Source organism: Leptonychotes weddellii, chromosome 10, assembly GCF_054177405.1.
Source record: "Leptonychotes weddellii isolate Sample4059 chromosome 10, ASM5417740v2, whole genome shotgun sequence".
NCBI classification, from domain to species: Eukaryota; Metazoa; Chordata; class Mammalia; order Carnivora; family Phocidae; genus Leptonychotes; species Leptonychotes weddellii.
This window is the reverse complement of record NC_138378.1, coordinates 506,988-530,226: the sequence shown is the minus strand read 5'-3', so window position 1 is coordinate 530,226 and position 23,239 is coordinate 506,988. Positions and strand designations below refer to the sequence as shown.

The following is a 23,239-nucleotide window of genomic DNA, read 5'->3' as shown; positions in this document are numbered from 1 at the left end:
CTCCGAGCCGCCAGACGAGGGCACAGACCCTCCCCGTTCTAACTTTCCAATCCTCCTAATCCCCGCAGAAAAGTTGCTCTCGTGGTGTGTTGAGATAAAAAGTAGGTCGAAGCCACACTGTAGGCACCTGCTGCGCACACACACCCTGCGAGTACGGACGCGAGGGGGCCCCAGAAAGAAAAGCACAAACGTCCCAGAGGTGAGTCTGGGGGCCACGCTGGCTCCCGGTCACCTCTCCCACTTCTCTCCTGTAAACTACTGCGGGGGAGTTCCACACTCGGGCCCCACGTCACGGCTTCCCGCTTCCCTGCGTGACAGCGCTAGGCTCTCCTGGTCCCTCCCGACTCTGGACTCCGCCGCCAGGGCTCTCTCAGGAGCAGTGTCCACGGGGCTGTGCGCAGGGGCGGGCCCCGGGCACCGGGCGCACCTGCCAGGTCTCGGGCGTACTGCTCCCGCGAGCGGTCCATCTGGCACTTGTGGCTGGCCAGCACCTTCTTCACCAGGTCCAGCATGCCGAAGTTCTGCACGATGTTGTTGAGGAGCACGGCATCTTAAAGGGGCGAGCACACAGTGAGAACGGCCCCCCGCCCGGCAGAGACACAGTGAGATCCCGCGAGGCGTACGGCCTCTGCATGGCCCTCTTCCACCACCTGAAGCTCAGCCACGGCACAGCTGGGCCTACGACTCGGCTTCACCCCAGAGGCACAGCAGGGTGGGGGGAGCACCCAAGCACCCCTGCCCCTGCCCAGAGCAGGAAGGAGCCTGGGGGGGGGGCGGTGCCCACCGATGCCATGCAGACATCGAGCCCTCACCTCGGAGCTGCAGGGGGGGGTCCTGGACCCGCTGCTGCAGGCCTTTCATGGTCTCCATCAGCTCCTGGTGGAACTCCTGTATGACCTCGTCCAGCAGACCCGCGTCCTTGAGCCCTCGCCAGAAGGAAAAGGTGTCATCTGTGAGAGGCGGAGCAGGTCAGAGAGCAGGAAGAATCCACAGAGCAGCCACAGCAGGCTTCTCGCCACAGGCAGGCGCAGAGAGCTGCCCGGGGGCCCCGGGGGCCAGTGTGCACACGGTTCCAGACGGGGGCCTGGGCCCGGGCCGAGCTCTACCCTCTGCACCGGCACTTCCTCCAGGAGGCCCCTCGGGCCGCCCAGCACGTCCTGCCCCCTGCCCACGAGGGGCCCCCCCAGAAGGACCCGTACCTCCGATGGCCGTGGTCCAGTCACCGGGATCCTCGCAGGTCTCTATGGTGATGGTAGCGGGAGACCCGTTCACTGCAACCCAGACATGGCCACCATGAGCCTCGCCAGCCAGGGAGCGACCCTCCCAGCCCGCCATCCAAATACAGGCTCCAAAGCTCTCCTTTGCACCAATTTTCACAAGATCCACAAACACGTGTACCAGTGCAATCAAGGGATTTACTTGCTTCTGTGGTACATCTATTTTTAAACTTCCTAATCACACACGTCCTCAAATACACACAAAGGAGAAAGGACGAAGTCTCCCTGACCCAACCACCAGTTCCCACAGTGCCCAACGTCACACTCTTCTTCTGGCATCTACCATCTCCCCAGCACGCTGTCGATGAAAACAGCAATCCAGCTAGACTCCCTCAGTGAGGAAGGAGGCCCAGAGGGGAGGCCAGGCTGCCCACGAGTGGCGTGCAGAGGCCCACCTCCGTGGCCGCAGGTGGGGTGGGACTGGGTCAAGCCGCCGGCAAGAGCGAAGGCTCCGAGCCAGCACGTACCGTCGGCCGTGGCAGGCGTGAGTGGAATGTACTCGGCTGAGGTGGGGCTGCTCAGGGACACACGGGCGCCTGAGAGGTCGATCTTGGTGCTGCGGCAGGTGTTGGAGCAGACCTTGTCGTGCTGGTAAAAGTCCAGCTCCCCGGAGTCCATGATCTTCCTGTGGCAAAGGAGACCAGAGACGGAGGACACGTCCAGGCACAGGTGTGCACGGCTGGACCCCAAGGCGCCTCGCTCCCTTCCCGTCCCCCACTGTCGAGCGTCCTCAGGTCCTGATGGCAAGGCAGGGAGGTGGCAGCTGCAGAGTGGCTAAGCACAGGGCGGGAGGTGGGTGCCACGGAGGCTCCAGACAGGCCTCTCCAACGACCCCGGCCAACGCTCTGGGCCAGTGAGCTTCCAGCACAAGTGGGAAGTCCGTGGGGACCGCGACCGCAGTGGCTGGCACCCAGAAGGAGAGATGAGGACCCTGGCAGGAAGTCATCCCAGAGGGCCCTCCGGGGATGTTCTGCCGCCCGCCGGCCCGGAGGAGCAGGCCCACGGCTAAGAGAAGTGGCTGAGGGCGCCCCCATAAGGAGACTGTGAGGCAGAGGGGGACGAGAAACCCTCCAGGAGCAGCCTGGCCCTCTGCGCACACAGGAAAGCAGGACAGTGGTGGCGCCTCTGGCTGCTCGCCCCGCACTCAGGTGGCTCGCTTCCCGTCCTCGGCACGGCACGTCCCCACCTGCCAGGACAGGCCTCCCAGGGTGGCCCTTTACTGCAGCCCCTGGAGAGCCTGGGTTTCACTGTGCAGACGTCTCGACTCACCCCTCTCCACCCGCGACCTCCACGTCGCTGGGCCTCCGCAGTGTACCTCTGCTGACCTCAGGACGTGCAGCTGACCCACGGTGCCCCTCCCCCGCAGCGCTCTTCCAGGGAAACGGCAGTTGCCTTGCCACAGCGAGGCCACCAAGACACTTTCTAGAAAGTCAGGGGCCTGCTTCATGGCTGGGGCTTAGAGAGGAGCCTGAGCAGTGCGGGATGGGATGCAGGGCCAACTGTGGGGCGCAAGCAGCAGGCACACCCCGGGAACACAGGTGTAGCAGGCCGGCTGGGCCTCTGGCTATGGGCACCTGCCCATGTCAGGCCCAGACTGTGGCTCACAGGGACAGTGAATGGGGCCGTAATCCAGGACTCACCAAGGGTCACAGCACTCCCCCGGCAGCAAACCCAAGCCCAAGAACAGCACCAAGCCGCTCCTCCCGAAAACAGCACACAAACAGCAGCTGTCTCTGGACCGGCGTGCAGGAGGGGCCGTGGAGTGAGCACATGGAGGGGTGGGGGCCGACAGAGAGAGGTGCCCTCTGCCTCATCAGGAGGGGCGAGCTGTCACCACCAAAGCAGGAATGTGAAAACATGAAGATTGGGAATCGACATTCTGGGCGTACAGACTGAAAGCCTAGTCTGTCCTCAGGCTTCCCAGAAGGGGCATTACCATTTCTGTTTCACAGGTGACGGGAAAAGGGACAGAAGGCCATCGGGGACAGGTCACACACACACATAGGGTGGCTAGCAGAGCGGACGCTGGCCTTCCCACCAGCCTGAGGACTGGCCCACGCAAACGAGCGACAGGCCCCTTGGGACGCTGGCCAACTGAGAGACGGAGGCACAAACTCCGATTGTCTCTCTTCTGCGATTTCACGTCGGTAAAGTAGCTGAGAGCTAGCCCAAAACTTCCTACAAGTTCCTGATTAACGTCAAAGGGAAAAGGAGGCCTGCGAGGAGCAAGTGGGCACCCAACCAAGAGCACACCACCATCGACAGCCAGAGATGGGGCGTCAACCCAGCACCAGCTGATCTCCTGACAGGTGAGGTCAGGGATCTGGACGAAGACCCTCTGGAAACCCACTGGCCTGTATCCTGAAAGCAACAAGGTGGAGAGAAGGTCCAAGAGACAGACACATGGCCACTGAACACAGACGTGGTCGGGACAGGACCCTCACCAGGCGACGGGCCATGCCAGAAAGGGACAGACAGCCAGACGGACACGCACCCCAGGTTCGAGACCTGCGCCCATGCCCAGGCACTCCAGGGTTCAGTGGCCGTGGTGGGAGATGCAGGAGCACGTTCTCTAACACGGGGATGCACAGGGAGGCCGAGCGAGGACAACAAAGTCCCACAAATCTGATGATCTGATGGTGCCGCACGCTGGCAGGGCTGTGGGCGGAAGCCATTCCCAGGATGCTCGTGTTTAGAATGGGCCTCATCTTAAAAAACTCAACAGCAAATGAAAAGGCAACGGAAGGACGCCTGGCACGGTCACTTGACTTGTGTCGCAGAGGGCTCGCTGTGCACGCAGACACCCACCTGAGCATGATGCCGTTCATGCGGATGGCCCTCTTCCAGTCCTTCAGGGTGGACTTGCCGGCCAGGTGCACAAACTCCTTTGGGCTGATCACATGCTCGTCATACTGTGGAGGGAAGCACAGCAGAGCTGGGTCGGGACGGCCCTCTGTGACCCACCTCTCCTGCCTGACCGTTTGCCAGAGCCCAGCCAGGGAGAGGGGTGTGGGGAGGCCAACAGCCACAGGCTCGCTCTCGGTCTGACGTTTCAGATCCAACCAGCGGCAACCATCACTGGGGGAAAGGAACAGTTCAGGTAACACAAGACACGGCCATCCTGCACAAGGCCTGGGGTGGCGGGCTGGCTTCCTGCTGCCAGCAGCCTGTGGCCGGCACTGCCCCCAAGCCCAGGGAGGGAGGCCAGCGAAACAGATGGTGCGCCTGAGCCAGGGAGAGCGGAGGTGACCACAGTGCTCAGAAAGGCACTCGCTCCCTCCAGATGGGACTCAGCAAACCCACTTACGTGTGACTTACTCCATTAATAACACCTACATACGTGACATCAAAATAACCCAAGACAGTGTGTAGGGTAAGCTATGATTTGTCCCCTTCACCCACCCCAACACTCCCCTAACACCCCCTCACAGCACACATTTCATGCATCAGTGCACACACATCCATTTCAATGTCACAGTTTGGGGGCCAGTTTCACTCAATGTTGGAGCTCAGATGGCTTGAGAAGCTAAAATATCCTATTCAATTGTGTTAAACAAGTCATCACTGGAACCGAAGAATCAAAATAAAACTGCATTTACTTAGGAAACAAGCAGGCAGGAGACAGATGAGTCACCAGGTCTCAGCAGAGGGGGAGACAGAGGTGCCGCTGGGCCTCCCCTCCCAGGATGCGCCCCCCCGCTGTCTGGGCTCAGGTCTGGCTGGGGTCCTCCAGCGTGTCCTGCTCGGAGCACAGAGCGCCAAGCACTGCTAACTCCAGCAGACTCAGGTCACAGCAAGTGCAAGCAGCTGGGGGTCCCTGGTGGTGGGAGTCGTCTTCCTAATGTCCCGAGCACCCACACACATGCTCTCACCGAGTCCAGGAAGCCACTCGACCCCTCGCTCAGCTGGTCGGGGAGACGGGCTGTGAGCCCAAGCAGCGAAGCACAACACCTCCCCACTCGCCCAGACATGACATCATCTCTCCCCCTCCCCACCAGGCATGACACCATCTCTGCCCCTCCCCCAGGATGACATCCTCTCTCCCCCTCCCCCTGGGTGTGACGCCATCTGGGCCGCAGTCCCTGGCCCACCCCAGCTACACCCGACAGATCCAGCTCTCCCGAGTCTCACACTTCACTCCACTTCCATCTGCAGAAAGGCACTCTCTCCCTCCAGACTGCTGCCACCATCTGGGCTGACCACCACTCTCGGAGTTCCAGAGTTTGCTTAGTGGTTGGCACGTCACACTCTACTCTTAGGCTGGGTGCTGCGCCTACCTGGGCTGTCAGAGTCCAGAGCTAAGTGACCCCACGGCCAGGTGCCACAGGTTTTATCTGGTCTGGATTCTTCCTAAGACATGTTGTCAAAGCTCTGGGCTCACCCACACATTTCCACTTCCTTCACTCCGCACGCCTCCTGGACCTAAAAACTCCTATCTGGAATCGCTTTCCCTCCGCCTGAAATACACTTCCTCGAACACCCTTCAGTGAGGACTTGCTCATGGCCCATGCAGTTCTGTCTGAAACATCTGCATTCCCCCTTGACTGGAAAGATGACTTCGCTGTGTGCAGCTCTTCTCCCTCAGCACAGCTCCTTCGCCCTCCGGCTGCTACGGCACTTTCGGGAACCCCACCACCAGCGGGTCCCCTGCTCCTGAGGAGCTGTCAGCTACGTGGGGCCTTCTCTGCTTCTCACAGTTCCATTAGGATGCTGTCTGTGGGAAACCTGTTTTTGTTTCTCACTCTTTACTTCGTTATTATTTCGAAATTTCAAAGTAAGTGGAAGACTAGCTCCCCAACTGCCTGCCTGGGGCCCTTCCATTCCCTGCTTCCCCGTCGACTACTCCACACCGCTGAGAGACAACTGCAGACTCAGACCCCGTCCTCTGCACTCGGTATCTATTTCCTCAGGAAAAGGTTCTGCTATGCAACCACAACTCTCGAGTTCAGGCAATCCCCATTAATGTGTACTATCTAATCAACGGGCAATATGCAGAGTTCACAAACTGCCCCAAGAACAGCCTCTGCAGCAATCCATCTCCAGGGCAGGACCCAGCCCAGACGGCACACAACACCTGCTCCCTGAGTAGTCCACCTTCCTCTTCCTGACCTTGACATTTCTGAAGCACCCAAGCGAATTTCTTGTCGGCTGTCCCTCCCGTCTTCTTACGACAAGATCAGGCTAGGCCCTTCTGGCAGGAAGGCCACGATTTCCCGCCCATTCGGTCGGGGGACCCGTGACGGAGGTCTGTCCCGACACTAATGTCATCACTTGGTTAGGGAGCCCCCTGCCAGAGGGGCTGTCTTCCCTCCACAATTAACACCAAACGGATGTGGGATATTCTGACGCTGGCACACACCTTGCTCCCACTAGCTCTCAGCAGCCAGCCGGTACAGTCTTTTTTTTTTTTTTGAAGATTTTATTTATTTATTTGACAGAGAGAGAGAGACAGCGAGAGAGGGAACACAAGCAGGGGGAGTGGGAGAGGGAGAAGCCGGCTTCCTGCTGAGCAAGGAACCAGATGTGGGACTTGACCCCAGGACCCTGGGATCATGACCTGAGCCGAAGGCAGACACTTAACCATCTGAGCCACCCAGGCGCCCCAGCCGGTACAGTCTTGGAGCCCAGGCTCCCTCACCCCTTCCACGTCTACCAGCTGGCATTCCAACATAAAAGCTTTACTTCTATTTGATATAAACACCATGGAACACACAGCAATAAACAAAGACCTGTGGACTCTTACTGCACTTGAGTTATAATCCAGACTATCGTTAATTATTTCAGTGTTAAACTGTTCCGGATGGAGCCAGTCCTTCGAGCTGCCTCCCAAAGCTGTTTAAAATGTGGTTGGTTTCTTGTACTCATTCAGTTTGGGATTTGCTGGATGTCTTGAACTGTGCACAGTTATCTTCCCTCCATTATGAACTTTCTCAGACCCTTCTTCTCTCCTTCTACAACTCAACTGATGCATTAGCCTGTCTCGAGCCTCTACCCCCTCTTTATTTCTGTGGATTGTGTTCTGCATAACTTCTTTACTCCTACCTTCCAGTTCACAAATTATCTCTTTGACTGTGTCTAATCTGCTATAAAACCTAGCCACTAAGTGTTCTATTTTAATTCTATTTTTCATTCCTAGTTTGTTTTTCTGAATATGTTTATGCTTTTCTCATGTCAAGCCTCTCTTTTATTGAGATAAATTAAACATAATTATTTTATATTCCCGGTCTCAAAATCCCAAGGCCTGAAGCACTGTGAGTTTCGTTCTCTCTGTGGTCTGTGTGCGGTCTCCTCCCACACTCAGTGTTTCTCCTTGCTTTACAATGAGCTGCTTCTTCCTTGGAACTCTGTCTGCTGACATCACTCAGAACCTCCGATAAAGAAGAGTTCCTCCATATGCTTCGGTCAGATTCCTGGGGGAACTACCAGCCAGGAACCGCTTACAACTAAACACGATTTTCCGACTGTACAACTCCCACGCGAATCCTCCTCAAGAGGGTCCCTCTTCCCCTCAGTGCTAAGATGGGCGGCAGGAGGCTCCCTGTCCCAGGGGACAGAGTGGGGCTGGAAGCGTGTTGTTAGTGGTCCACCCTGACACTGAGGGGACAGACCTTTACAAGTAAGAGCACTACGGGGGATAATCCCTGCCTCCAAGCACACAGCTCAGGGAAGTCCTGGGCTGCACCTTCTCAACTCCAGCCCTGCAAGGCAGAGAAAGCCGGTGGCAGGCAAAGGCTCTGCAAGCCAAAGCTGGAGGTGGTGCTCGGCCTCCTCCCCAACCCACCTTTACTCGGGCCCTCAGCTTGAGTATTTCAACCATTTTTGCCAGCTTACGGAGGCACCTAGAAGATGCTTTAGGAAAGTATCTTAACCAGCGATTTTGGCTACTTTCAGCACAAGGTGAGTCTGGGTACTTAATCTACCTTGGCAGAAAGAGAACACCTCTCCCATTCACCTTACTCATGGCTACTAAATGAGTCTTTCCAAAGCACACACCTCATTCAATCTACCAAAAAAAGCAGCTCCCGGCTTGGCGACTATGGCTGCCCCAGCATGAACAGGGCGACTTCCCAGTCTCTCCCCACAGCTGCACTCCAGAAACAAGGACTCGCTACCTCCTGACACTTTCCCCTGTGCCATCAGCAGCAACCCTGTCCATCCCTGAAGGCTTACCCCTTTCTCCTCTCTCCTCCCAAGCACATGCAACCCCCCCTTCTGCACCACCCCCAGGCTTGCCCCCAGGTTGCCGTGCCCCGAGGGCCTCCCACCGACGCAGCCGGGCACATGGCCGTGCTCATGCTGGAGCCTCACCTGGACACACTTCACATTGATGCCGGGGCACACGAACTTCCTCCAAATCAGGTTGGCTCTGCTGTCTCCGCAGGTAATGGGGTACACGATTTCAGCCTCCAGGCTCTCCTCTTCTTCAGCCACCTTCACTTCTCACAAGGTGTGGTGACAGGAGAAGGGTAAAAACAAAACCAGTTACAACCTTTCCAAAGTACTGCCTGCAAAAGCGCAAACACAGCCACCAACCAGAAACCAGAAATTAAGATCCGAGAAGAACTGAGATAGGGCAGGGCCATTACTCATCGGTCCCAGATTAGAGGTTCAGGTAAAGTCACAAAAATCAATTTTATGATAGTCTTACCATAATCACATTAAGCTGTGGTTCAACGGAAGAACCACTTAAGGAAATGAAATCAAGCTTTCCTGGGATGGTTCTAGAGAAGCTTGTTCCCACTGTTCTGAGGGGTCCTGAGGCCAGCACTGACGATTTTACAACCACCGGTCGGCCCCCCACGGGGAGAGGCGGAGCGGCCCCCCGCGGACTGCCGGCCATACCGGGATGACCCTGGGGCCTGAGCCAGCGGGCGGCCCCTCCTTGCTGGAGGCCCATCCTGCAGGGGCATGGAGAGGGGAGGCAGGCTCCCTACCTAACACGGCCTCCTTGAGCTGCGAGGACGCTGTGAAAGCAGCCGCCGCAGCTGCTGCTGCGTTTTCCGTCTCCATGCTGTCCTCCGCCAGCTCGCCCCTAAGGGAGGGAGACATCAGCTCACCCCGCCCCCACGAGCCTGGCACACCCGCCCACCAGAACGCGCCCTCTCCTGCTGTGCTCCGGGGTACCAGCCGTGGCTGTGCAGGTCAGGGACCTTGTGGGGACACCGCACTGCAGCTCCTAGCAGGCGATTCCCTGAGCGTCGCCGGTGCCCACGGCCCGACGTGTGCAGCCAGCAGGACACATCTGTGCAACGACACTCACGTGGGACTTTTAAACCCCTTCTTTTCTTTTCTAAGATTTTACTTATTTGAGAGAGAGAGAGGGAACGCACATGAGCAGGGGCGAGAGGCAGAGGGAGAAACAGACTCCCCGCCGAGCAGGGAGCCTGATGTGGGGCTCGATCCCAGACCTCTGGGATCATGACCTGAGCCGAAGGCAGATGCTTCACCGACTGAGCCACCCAGGCGCCCCCTCCTTCTTTAATAAATTTTTTTTATTTCAGGGCACCTGGGTGGCTCAGTCGGTGAAGCATCTGACTCTTGATTTTGGCTCAGGTCATGATCTCAGGGTGGGGAGATTGAGCCCCACATCAGGCTCTGCACTGAGCGTGGAGCCTGCTTGGGATTCTCTCTCTCCCTCTGTCCCTCTCCCCATCCTGCTCACATGCCTGTGTGCTAAAACTTAAAAAATTTTAAAAAATAATAAAGTTTTTTATTTCTATTACAATGATTTCAGATGGTTATAGAACTATCAAAAAAAATAAAATGTTAGGGGAAAAAAAATCACCCATGGCCTAACCTCATATCAAAACAAATTACATACAAGTCAAATGTAAAGAAAAAAACTAAACCACGAAAGTGTTAAAGGAGGAAAAAAGAAAAAAATTTTAATAGTTTTGAAGTGGTGAAAGGTTTTCTTAAATAATACAAAACCCAGGGTGCCTGGGTGGCTCAGTCAGTTAAGTGTCCAACTCTTGATTTCAACTCAGGTCAGGATCTCAGGGTCGTGGGATCGAGCCCCATGTTGGGCTATGTGTTCAGCGTGGAGTCTGCCTGCGGACTTCTCTCTCTCTCTGCCCCGAGCCCCCACCTGCCTGTGCGTGTGGTGTGTGCTCTCTCTCAAAAAATAGTAATACGAAACCCAGAAATAAAAGAGATGATAAATTTCCCTTAAAAAGACAAAAATAAGGCTCTCTGCTCCTCCCTGTTTGAAAGAGAGCCGCATCCTCTAATGCAGTCCCAGTCGTGTCCCCGAGACAGGATGGTGAAGGGTGGAGTGAACGGATTTGGCCGTCTTGGACACCTGGTCACCAGGGCTGCTTTTAGCTCTGGCTAAGTGCATATTGTCGCCATCAATGACCCCTTCACTGACTTCAACTACATGATCTGCGTGTTCCAGTATGACTCCACTCTCAGCAAATTCCATGGCACCGGCAAGGCTGAGAACAGGAAACTTGTCGTCAGTGGAAAGCCCTCCTCCTTCCTCCAGGAGCAAGATCCCGCCAACATCAAATGGGGTGATGCTGGTGCTGAGTACATTATGGAGTCCACCAGGGTCTTCACCACCATGGAGAAAGCTGGGGCTCACTTGAAGGTGAGGCCAAGAGGGTCACGATGCCCCCATGTTTGTGATGGGCGTGAATCATGAGAAGTAGGACAACTCCCTCAAGACTGTCAGCAATGCCCCCTGCACCACCAACTGCTTGCCCCTCTGGCCAAGGTCATCCACGACAAAACTTGAGCACCATGGAGGGACTCATGGCCACAGCACATGCCATCAGGGCCACCCAGAAGACCGTGGGCAGTCCCTCTGGGAAGCTGTGGCATGATGGCCGAGGGGCTGCCCAGAACATCCTTGTTTCTTCTGGCACCACCAGGCTACAGCCAAGGTCGTCCCTGAGCTGAATGGGAAGCTCACTGGCGTGGCCCTTCCATGTCTCCATCCCCAACATGTCAGCCGTGGATCTGACCCGCCGCCTGCAGAAAGCTGCCGAATACGATGACCTCAAGAAGGTGGTGAAGCAGGCATTGGAGGGCCCCCTCAAGGGCACCCTGGGCTCCACTGAGGACCAGGTTGTCTCCTGCAACTCTAACAGTGACATCCACTCTTCCTTCTTCAATGCCGGGGCTGGCACTGCTCTCAGTGACCACTCTGTCAAGCCCCTTTCCTGGTACGACAATGAGTTTGACCACAGCAACCGAGTGGTCTCCAAGAAGTAAGAGCCCCTGGACCACCAGCCCCAGCCAGAGGAAGAGAGAGGTCCTCAGCTTCTGGGGAGTCCTTGCCCAACTCATCCCCCCACACACTGAGAAATCGCCCGACCTCCACATGGCTTCCATCCTAGACCGCCTGAAAAAGGGGAAGGGTTGGGGAGCCCTACCTCATCATGTACCACCAATAAAGTATACTGTACCCAGCCAAAAACGAGTAAAATAAAACAATAAAAAAAAACCCAAGAACTTTCTGTACAGGGGAAAAACCCATAAACGATTATTTTAAAAGACAGAGTTGGGGGAAAGGCGTACGGCACAAGGAAGACAGCTTGTTTCCAATGCTACCTAAGGAGCCCTGAGATCGACAGGACAGCCCCGAGGAAAACAGGCCAAGCCCGAGGGCGGAGACCTGACCCACGTCCAGCGCACTCGAGCCAGAGACATCTCCAGGGCCTGGCAGGCAGGTGGCATAGGTGGACAGCATGCACCCACTTCTAGGGACTAACCCAACAGATAACGTACCCTCACCCTTGCAAAGCACCGTGGGGGATGCAGGTGTGGGGCCTGGACAGGACTCCCCAGGTGTACCCCCTCACGACCACTGAGGGCCAGTCACGCACTTCTCTGTGGGAAGAGGTTTGGTCACACCCAAAGGAGCAGTCAGGAATGGCTCATGGGCAGCCACTCACTCCCCCAGCAAACTGCCCAAGCCGTGGCCCCTCTCATGGTGTCTGTCAGCGTCTAGGGCCTGGCCGGGCCTCTCAGAGCATGCCGGGTCTGAGGCTCTTCCCACCCAAGCCCTCCCATCCCTCCTTCCTCCCACAAGATCAGACCGCCTCCCCTGCACCCTCCTTGGGTTTCCCTGCGGTGGTCCCCGCAGATGGCTTGCTGCATGTGTGCACACGACACATCTAATTCCACCTGCTCCCCGGAGGGCCTGAACTGACACAGTGAGCAACACCCACAGTGGGGCCTCCCCTGCTTGCTGACGACCGCTCCTGTAGCAGAGACTCCCCAAGCCCACAGCACCATAGATGGTGCCCAGGCAAGGCCACTCTCCGAGTCTCCCAGGCCTTATTCGACCGCCAGCCAGGTCAGACATGAGAGCTGACAAGAAACACAAACTTGGAGTCTGGTCTTTGGGGCCCATTAGGAGCGACTCCTACGTGAAGAAGCACTGAGTGAGAACATGAGCTCTCCAATGAGGGTGCACAAACCCAAAGGGCAAGTTGTCTTTCCCAGCCAGACGTGGGAAGCAGAAGGGACGATGATGAAGCAGGGAGCGTGACCCTTCACCCAGGAGACTCCCTAAGAAAAGGGAGTCAGGAGTGGGCCACAGGGAGGCGCCAACCTGAGAGAGCCAGAGCCACGGCCCCAGCACAGGTCGTGTGCACACAGGCAGCAAGCCATCCACAGGGACCACCCCGGGGAAACCCGGCCGTGGCCCCACCGTGACCAAAGGGCCGTCCAGGAAGGCAGACACGGGGGACAGACTGCCCTCCTCTGCCCACCGCACGCACACCAGGAATGAATCCCCCACTGCTCTCAGAAGTCAATTAATTGGCATTTGTTCAAATTTCATTTGAAAAACGTCCACTTTACTTAAAGTAAATGTTGGCAGAAGCTGCTATCTACAAAATGCTACCTTCTTCTTCCCAGCCTTGGCCACACTTGCCCGTCACCGTGGCAAAGCAGTGGGTGGGAGGCAGGCCTGGCGGGCTTTCACACATGAGCAACCCTCCCAAGCTCTCCCCCCGAATACCCAGCCAGAGAAGAAATCGGCATAAAGCAGTGAAATGGCCTCTTCACCACACCCTTTTTTTAAACAAACAGCAAGAGTGAATCTCAGCTTCCAACTAGTAGGAGAGTAAGTAAAATCTCTCCCAGGAAAAAAAGAGAAGTATCTGTAGATCCCTTAAGATAAGGCTGCCTCCCCTACCACAGCGTGGGCTCTCCCTCCCAGGGACACGGCACATGCAGCCTCTCCTTTCCTCCATAAATGACCAGCCAACATGGGCAGTGGGATGCAGCTCCCACGCCTGCTGCTGGAACCTTCCACCATGAAGACAGCCAGGAAGCGGTCCTCAGCAGAGAGCTTCAGCCATCCCAGCTAGTGAGGGCACGCTAGACCACCCGGCAGGACCCAGCAGCGCAGGCCCAGGCTAGAAACAGGCCAGCCAGCCTGGTCCTAGCAAACAACAAACTCACGCTGCACTGAGCCCCTGCGCTTGGGGCGGCCATGCAGCAAACCTAACAAACTGTCCCAGAAGCGGGCTGCTATCACAAAATCCTGGGAGAAAGCACCGAGATGGTGAGCGGGGGTAGGCTGAGGACAGGAGTGCGGCAGCAGGCTTGGAGAAGGGACCCCATGCCATATAGCAGAGGAAAAACTGGCAAAATGTGAGCCACAGTCACGGAGAAGGTGGAAAAGACCCTAAAGGACTTGTGTGTGGCTCTCCTAAGGAAAATCTCAGAAAGCAGAAAGCGACAGCCAGCTTCTTGGAGCGCAGACAATGATGTGTGAAAAAGGGAGACAGTCATCTTGTGGGGTGCAGAATTTACAGGGAACACAGGGGTCCAACTGCTTCACATCCCTAATTTTCCACCTGGCAGAAGATTTTAAAGTAAGAAATGGCCTCAGGATAAAGACCAAGTCAAAGACTGGCTAGACGGTCCTCTGTTCAAACCCCAGGTTTTTGGGCCAGGCCTAGCCAAAGGGCTTCTGAGAATCTTCAGGGCACTGTCCCCAGCAGCCGGCCTCCCAAAGCAAGAGAGGGACCTACCTCAAGGAACCCACGATGAGCACGAACAGAGTAGAAGAGATGAAAACGTGTCAACATGGAAAAGTGAAGATCCCTGACTAACAGAAAACAAAACCAGAACACAAAGCAGCACTTACAGTATGATCAATCTCATCTGTGGGATTGGAAGGGCGCGTGCGGGGGCTTTGGGGGGCTGGAAACATCGCTTTCTCTATGCACACTATACTGAATAACAAAAAGGCTCGGAGAAAGACACGTGCATGTCAGCATGCGAGCAAGGGCGCCTGGGAGGGCCTACTCCAGAGTGCTAGCTGCAGGAATGCCCAGGTGGTAGCAACACAAGCTGCTTTAGTATTTACTCATCAGTATTTCTTAATTTTCTACCATATATTTTATAATAATAAATTGTTATTTTTAATTTTTAAGAACCTGTTGTAAACTTCCCGGTAAAATGGCAAATAAAGGTGGGAAGAGACGCTCCACACCCAGAGGCTTGGGCACCAGCTGCCTCTGGAAGCAAGAGTGAAGGACAACTAGGAGAGGACACAGCTGAGGCCGGGAAAACCCGTCCGAGACACCGTGCCAGCCTCGCCCAGCACAAGGCCCTGGGAGGAGAAAGGAGCCACCCCCCGCCCCCGCTGACATGGCCCCTGTACTTGGGGCATGGAGAGAACCCAAGCACCCTGGACTGTGAGACCCCTCCTGCCCGCAGCCCAGCCCCCAGAACACCGAACGCAGAGACAGTCACCCTCCAGGAAAGCGTGGTAGCACGTTGCCCTGGACTGAACTGTGTCCTCCCCCAAACTCCTCTGGTGAGGCCCCGATCCCCAATGTGGACAGAGGGCCTTCAGGGGGTAATTAAGGTTAAATGAGGTCATAAGGACTGTGACCTTATAAGAAGGGGAAGAGAGAGGACTCTCTCTGTCCACCATGTGGGGACACGGTGAGAAGGTGTCCCTGGCAAGCCAGGGAGCCAGAGCTGATCTTGGACTTCCCAGCCGCCGGAACCACAAGCAGCTCAGTTTCTTTGGCGTCAGCCGTCCTGCCTGTGGTAGGCTGGTATGGCACCAGAGCTGATGAAGACGTATGTGGTCTGGGGAATCTGAGCAGCCCAAGGAGGCAGCCCTGGACACGCTTAACACTGGCAGCTCCGAATCACGTCACCCCACGGCAGCTGGCACAGTGCTGGGCGCCGCTCAGAAGACTCCAGTGTGGGGTCCGATCCACCCAAGTCTCCCTCCCTGCCTGGATGGGGGGACACGAAGCTGGGCTTGACCAGGACCAGAGCACCTCCGCGAGAATGGCTGTGGGTGAGGGCTCCTTACAGCATGCAGGGCGCCGGGCGGAGGCAGCTCAGCCTTTTCCACCTGCGTACCCGCTCCTGACACAGTGAATTATTCACCACAGGCCGTCCCAAATCCAAGAGAGGGGGCTTGGGCACCGCCCCCGGTGGGGAGGGGAGGCACTGGTGTCACCACCTGGAAACCCGCCCACAGCAGGGACACAGACAACGCCAAGGTGGAGAACTTGGGTGGGAAATCCAGCTGGAAGGCCCTGCGCTTCCTGCCACGGAAGCAGCTGAGCGTCACATCCATCGAACCCAGGACCTCAGCGGGAGCCAAGCCCTCCTCCATCCTGCCTGCAGGAGGGCGAGTTAAAAAGCTCAGTTGGGAAGCATAGCTCCAAAGTGGCGGAAATGAGGCAGGAAGAGTCTCCAGGCCCGCGGAGCCACACAGCAGCTGCAAGGTAGCTGTGCGAAGGAATGAAAACCCAAGTGTCGTCTAGGCCGGCAACGGGGATCGGTGCTGAGGTCGGGTCCTGGTCTAGTACCTTCCTCTCAAAACCTCTATCAGACGGGAAAAGGCAAAAGCTCACCCCAGCTGCAGCGATGTGCAGAGGTCAGTGTGAACGTGCCACACACAGCAAAGACGACAGCGACAGCAAGACTGCCCCAGCCTAAAGCCCTGTGGGCAGGAAGCACGAGGGGAGCCAGCCCCCTGCCCAGGGCGACCTCCTCCTTTATGTCAGCCATTCCGCCCCTACGTGCTGACAGTTCCATCAGGTCAAAGTGGACTTCTTTGCCAACTAACACGCTTTTCTTTTGAGAGACAGCGGGGAAGGGGGGTGGGGGGGAATCCCAAGCAGGCTCCACACCCAGTGCGGAGCCTGAGCCGGGGCTCGACCTCCCCACCCTGAGATCGTGACCTGAGCTGACATCAAGAGTCACACGCCTACCCGACTGAGCCACCCCGGCGGCCTTGCCAATTAATGTTCTACGTGCTCGTCTATTACAAGAGATGAGGAAGAAAAAACTCCCAGCTTTTGTGAGGAATGTCAACTTCGCTTTGAAAACAGTCCCCAATTGTTCCTACTGTCCATCTCATCTTCAGAGAAATTACCACGTATCTTCAGAAATGAAGACCATGTGACCATGTTGACATGGGAGAAAAAAATAAAAATGAAGCATTATCTTTGCGTCCTGGCTGATGCAAGGCTTCTATTTTTCCTTCACATTCTCCATTGACACGGACACTTGAGTTTCAAACATTTAAGTAAAGGGGACGCCTGGGTGGCTCAGTCAGCTGGGCGTCTGCCTTCGGCTCAGGTCATGATCCCAGGGTCCTGGGATCGAGCCCCGCATCGGGCTTCCTGCTCAGCGGGGAGCCTGCTTCTCCCTCTGCCTCTGCCCTCCCCCTGCTTGTGCTCTCTCTCTTATTCTCTCTCAAATAAATAAAAAATCTTAAAAAAAAAAAAAGTATTTAAGGAAGCTCCTGACACCCCCCAGCCCCCGCCCCATGCGATGCCCAGGACACCCGCCAGAGCCCGAGTGGCCCTCACAGGACAGAGGCCCCGTCTCACCCGTGAGGAGCCAGGTTTGTCGTCACCAGCACAGTCTTCACCTCCTCCACGCCGCTCCCGTCCACTGCGGTGTCTGGCGTTGTGACCACCACCACCTCCTCCATGTGGACACTCACATCCGGAGTTGCCATGGCTCAGCTGAAGATGACGCCGGAACCAGGGGTGTCAGTCCGCCAGGGTCCCAAGCCCTAGAGGAAACCACAGGCAGGGCACAGGGTCTCAGGTGGTCTCTGGGGATGCACCTGCATCTTGAAGTACCTGCCAAGACCCATCCTTCAGTCTGAGCCTGCTGCTTTCTGACAAAAACGACAGCAAGAGGAGGACTATTCCAGCGCTGCTGGTTCTGGTGAAGATGGGATGATCACAATCCACCCATCTTTCCACTGTGAGAACTAAAATCTCTGAACAGAACGCAGGGAGCTGCAGCATGTGGGCCCGAAAACTCAGTGGTCACGCAGCAGGGGATAGGACAGGAGACCAGGATCCAAGTGGACTCCTCTGGAGGTGAGTCCCCTGGCCTCATCGCAGGAAGCCTGCATTCCAGAACTGCGCACAGTAAGCATCTGGAGACAAGTCCAGTCTCTGGTTTGCAGAAACGGAAGGGAAACCCACACAAGACAGAAGAGGGGGAAATGACCTGCTTTTATTATTTTTTTCAGTGGTTCTGTCTCCTAGCAAGCCCCAGTGACGGTAGTGTCCCAGCAGGCGCCTAATACTGAGGGACTAGAGGCACACTGGTCCAAAGCCTGGGGGACCCCACTGCTCTCCATGCTGACACGTGCCCAAGGGAGACCCAGTGCTGAGGTGTCACGGCACAGAGGACACACGAGAGCTGCAGGTTTCTAGCCAGAGCAAGGGGACCCTGGGGCCAGAGAGTATGGGGGAGACTGTGCAGAGTAAGGAGGTATGGAAGGGGTGCCTGGGTCCACCCCTCAACTGTCTGTGGGGGGGCCTGACCCTAAATGGCAAACCAAAGGTTTGGAGAATGGACCCTACAGGTCAGTTCCAAAGAGCACTGCGCAGGCTCTGAAGACGGAGCTGATGTCAGGACCGTGCCCAGTGGAGGAGCTCAAAACCTGCAGCCTGAACCTAACTGGGCTGCCTTCCTGCTCTAACAGAAATGCTACATTCCCTCTGAGATATAAACAGGACGTAGAGCCTCACAACACGATATTCAAAGCATCCAGAATACAACCCAAAATCTTTTGACATAAGAAGAAGCAGGAAAACGAACCATGGAAGACTATGGACTCTGAGAAACAAACTGAGGGTTCTAGAGGGGAGGGGGGTGGGGGGATGGGTTGGCCTGGTGATGGGTATTAAGGAGGGCACGTACTGCATGGAGCACTGGGTTTTACACGAGAACAATGAATCACAGAACACTACATCAAAAACTAATGATGTAATGTACGGTGATCAACATAACATAATAAAATAATATTAAACAAAAAGCAGTAAAGTCTGACCAATTCTCAAGAGAAAAAATAATCAAGAAAAGCCCACTCTGAAATGAATCGTCAGAGACTTTAAAGCAGCTGGTGTACCAGGCTTCAGGGACGAAGCCAGACACTCTTGAAACAAGTGGAATGATAAAAAGTCTCAGCACAGGAGTTACAGCCAAATGGAAATTTGAGAATTAAAAAGAAAAAATTAGGGGCGCCTGGCTGGCTCAGTCGGTTAAGCGTCCACCTTCAGCTCAGGTCATGATCCCGGGGTCCTGGGGTTGAGCCCTGCATCAGGCTCCCTGCTTAGGGGGGAGCCTGCTTCTCCCTCTGCCACTCGCCCTGCTTGAGCTCTATCAGATAAATAAATGAAATCTTAAAAAAAAAAAGAAAAATTATAACAAAAAATTCACTGGATGGGCTCACCATCCGAATGGAGATGGGAGAAGATAGAGGTAGAGTAATAAAATGAACACAGATCAGTAGAAATTATCCAACCTGAACAACAGACAAAAGGTGCAAAACCAAAATGAACAGAGCTTATGGAATGTGGAAGAATATAAAAAAGTTGGACATCTGTATCACTGAAGTCCCAGAAGGAAAGAAGAAAAAAGTGTGAAGCTGGAAACATTTTTTTGAAGAAATAATAGCTGACCACTTCCCAAATCTAGTGAAAGGTGTAAACTTACACACCCAAGCAGCTCAGCAAACCTCAAACAGAATAAACTCAAAGAACTCCATGCCCAGATCATAATCAAATTGCTGAAAACCGAAGACAAAGTAAGAGCATTTCGAAAGCAGCCAGCCAAACAGAACAGACCACAGGCCTGAGAACCACCACCACGGGGCCCAGAACTCGCGCCAGATACCAGCGGGCCGGAGGGCAGGGACATCGGGAACACGCTGAAGGAAAGAGCTGTCCGCCCAGGATTCTACGAGATGAACAGATCCTACAGAAATAAAGGCAGAATAAAGACATCTTCAGGTGAAGGAAAAGTAAAAGAACTGGTCATGGGGAGACCCGCTCCAAAGGGATATTCCTCCGACAAAGGGAGAGGACAGCAGAGGAGACCTGGACATCAAGGACAAACCAAGAGCACCCGAAATGATAAGTATCTGAGTAAAGACACACTAAACCGTTTTCCTCTTTCTTTATACGACAGCCTGAAAGCAAGTTCGACCCTGTCTGGTAGGGTTTCCAAGGCGTACAGACAAGCCACGTCCACCCCGGGGCCAGGGGCTGGTGCAGGGGGCGGCATGGCCATGCTGCCCCGTCCCACCTCAAGCGCAGAGTGCTGTTCTAAGCCGACTGGGAAGAACGGAGTCCTTCAAAAGGTGAAGGGACAAACAGATGTTTACGTTCCACACGATGGAGTATCATTCAGGGATAAAAATCAGTGAGCTATGAAGACAGAAAAAGACACGGAGGAAACTTAGCTGCACCTTGCTAAGTGTCCGCCAGTCTGAGAAGCCAACTCTGTGGGCCCGGGGGAGATGACTGGTTGCCAGAGATGTGAGGGAGGGAGGCATGAAGAAGGGGGCACAGGGGGCATCAGGCAGTGACAAGACACTGTAGGACACTACAACAGTGATACATTTGTCAAAACCCCATAGAACATAAACCACGGATGTAGGGTAGTTGTGACGAGTGTAGGCTTGGCCTCGGTCATACATGCACCGTTCTGGCGTGAGATGCTGATGGTGGGAGAGCCCACGTCCTGGGCCACACAGTCCTGGAGTAGGGCCTCCGGGGACCTGACGGCTGTCTTCAGATGCCTTTAATGAGGAAAGCTACGATGATGAATTCACTGACATGGACAGACATCCTGCCCATTTCTAAAATATAGCTTTTGTGTTCTAGGTTTAAGCTTTGAAACAAAGCCCTTTAAACGACATGCATAAAAGTCTACTTTAAAATTGTACTCAAGGGGCACCTGGCCAGCTCCACCAGTGGAGCATGCAACTCTTGATCTCAGGATTTTGAGTTTGAGCCTCACAATGAGTGTAGAGAGTACTTAAAAAAAAATAAAATCCTTTAAAAATAATAAATAAACAAAATTGTACTTGAAAAAATATTGAACTTTGGTGATCTCTCACGGTTTGCCTATCTCACCAAGCAAGGACCTCTGTTTCCACTGGGTGAGCTCCACAGGGCCACGAGAATCACACTTCAACCAAAAGCTGCAGCAAGGTAGGGATCCTCTCTACAGGCAGCTGTGCTCCCTCAAATTTCAGAACTTTGGGGAGCACAAAACTGAATTCCTGCCTCTCCGATGCCAACTGTATTAAGTTTTCACAACAACACACCTGAAAGTTACCTCACAGAATACAGTTCAGGTCCTTGACACGAGGATATTTACACACAGAACAAGCTCAACAACCAGAACCGCACTCCCCAGTGGGCGAGTGCGACCTTCGTGGCCCCAGGCTTGTGGTGAAGGGGACACGGAAGCCTGGGTCTCCATCCAGAGCTTGGGTTCCTGACCAGCATGAGTCAAGCCCCAATTAATTTTAAGGTAAATAAAATATTGGTATCGTTAAAGTATCATTCTTGATCATACATATACAAAAACGAGACAAAAATGTTCGTGTGTGGTCGGTACATCAGATTCAGATCTGGCCTTCCACGTCTCCTGCAAGATCCCAAGTGTTTTCCTTTGCAAAAAACACTAAGAACACAGCAACAGCTGCATCCAGGGGCCCATAGGCACCATTTCGTGCATCTTCACAGAGTTTCAAAACTTAGTTAGTTGCCAACTTTGTCAAAGTTCACAGGGTTCACATAAAGTCCAGATTTCCAACTTCTCTTGCCCCCCAGAGGCGACCCCTCTGGTCCTTCCTGCCTCCCCGGGACAATCGGGGCTGCACACCGGGCCAAGCTGGCCAGCCCTGCCGGCCTGCAGCCTCTCTGGCTCAGAGAAAGCACGTCAGGGGCCTCCTTTCTCAGTTCAGCCACCAAACGGGTTATTTTAAGCCTTAGATTTGAATTCAGCCCCACAGTGTTCTAAACTCCTAGAAACACTTGCACGTCGGCCCGTGACTACAGATTCCTCCCCCCTCCGGCATCTTCCCCAACATTCAGATCCCTCCTTTGAAGAAACCACTTGCGGACCAGCATTCTGCCTAGTCTCCGGCGTCACTCTTCCCTAAGGCTGACACGGTCGCACGACGTGCGGCGCTGCGGCTCCGCGCCGAAGCCTGAAAACACGACTACCCTACGATCCAGCACTCCACTGTGCCTCCACACCCAGAGGACCCGGAATCGGCGGCCCCAAGCGAGCTCTGCGCGCCACGGAAACGGCGGACGCGCGCCCACAGCGCGGCCTGAGAGCACATGGCAGGTGCACACGTGCCACCGCCTGGTGACAGCGTGCTCGGGGAGACAGGCCACACGCAGGGCAGACACTAGCGGACACCACTTAGAGGAGGGCCCCAAACACACCCGGGGGAGCAGGGAGCGGGAACGAGGGTCGTGCGGCACCAAGTTCGCGGTGTGGATCGAGTCCTGGGGAGCCTGGACCCTGCAGCATCCACCTTAGAATATGCTGGAAGGTACACGGCTTCGTGCTCCATGCCGCTCTCACAAGACCGGAGGGTGGGAGGGGGCTGAGCTGAAGGGCAGGGTTAGGTAACCGGGGGTTCCCCGACTGGACTCCTCGGCAAACTCGCCGGGTTCTACTAAAGGCGCACAGCCTCGCCCACGCATGAGCGCTCTGCTTCCGAGGAAAAGTCCACCGAACCGACCGAACAGCCAACCAAGTTCCTCGAAGCCTGGGACCCGCCTCGGGTCCCCGTCTACAGTTTCTGCTAATGCATCTGCATCCGCACGACCCCCAACGAGGGCCCACAGGGGCTCGACCCACTGCGCGGGGAGGGAGGCCCGCGTGGACGAGGCTCCCACCGGGCCAGAGGGGGGGGGGCCCGCGTGGACGAGGCTCCCACCGGGCCAGGGGAAAGGGGGGCCCGCGTGGACGGGACTCCCACCGGGCCGGGGGAGAGCGGGGCCCGCGTGGATGGGGACAGGGGGCCCCGCGTGGACGGGGCTCCCACCGGGCCGGGGAGAGCGGGGCCCGCGTTGAAGGAGCTCCCACCCGGCCGGCGGAAGCGGGGGCGTCCACACGGTCCCCACACGGCCGGGGTCCGCGCCTAGCCCAAGGGCCATCCCCACCGCCCCCAGACGCCCGCCCGCCGCCTTCCGGCAAGATGGAGGCGGACGCCGCCGCCGACGCCGCCTGACGCGGGCCCGTGACGCCCGTGACGCCCGTGACGCCCGCCGCGCGCCGCCGCCCCTCCCCCGCTCCCCTCCCCCCGCCGTAACGTCCTGACGCTCCGCAGGGACCCCTGACTGGACGGCGGCGCGCGGCGGAGCGAGAGGCCTCGCCGCGGGGGGGCCGCGGGCGCTTACCTGGGCCGCGGCCGGGCCTGCGCGGGCGCCGGCGGGCGGGCGGCGGCGACGGCGTCAGGCGGGCGGCGGCGGCGGCGGCCGCGGGCTCCGCTCCTTGTTGGGGATTCGGCGGCGGCGGCGGCGGCGGCGGCGGCAACCCGGGCGCGCGCTTCCTAGTGACGCAGGCGGCGGGGCCGCGCACGCAGGGCGGGGGCGGGCCCGGAGACTTATTTGGCGCTCGGTGGGAAGGCGTGCTGCGCCGAGAAATAAGGCCCGGCGGGCCCCGGCGCGCGTGCGTGGGGG

General features: G+C 56.3%; 1 protein-coding gene across 4 annotated transcripts in view; it reads right to left on the bottom strand.

Moving 5' to 3' along the window:
* Window positions 1-23,098, bottom strand: part of GMEB2 (glucocorticoid modulatory element binding protein 2) — a 25,959-nt gene extending 2,861 nt beyond the window's left edge. For 2 of the 4 annotated variants that reach the window (XR_014149003.1, XM_081832401.1), the window contains exons 1-8: window positions 17,111-22,750; window positions 9,212-9,309; window positions 8,586-8,713; window positions 4,086-4,189; window positions 1,745-1,902; window positions 1,200-1,271; window positions 813-950; window positions 428-550 (exon numbers count right to left, since the gene is read on the bottom strand). Coding sequence is in view for 3 of the 4 variants with exons in the window: in XM_081832401.1 (XP_081688527.1) it covers window positions 428-550; window positions 813-950; window positions 1,200-1,271; window positions 1,745-1,902; window positions 4,086-4,189; window positions 8,586-8,713; window positions 9,212-9,309; window positions 17,111-17,241 (952 nt within the window). In the remaining variant the exon portion in view is untranslated. Of the gene's footprint in view, window positions 1-427; window positions 551-812; window positions 951-1,199; window positions 1,272-1,744; window positions 1,903-4,085; window positions 4,190-8,585; window positions 8,714-9,211; window positions 9,310-17,110; window positions 22,751-22,957 lie in introns of those variants that run through there. The other 2 variants (XM_081832402.1, XM_081832403.1) reach the window with 2 other exon arrangements.
* Window positions 23,099-23,239: the final 141 nt, after the last annotated feature.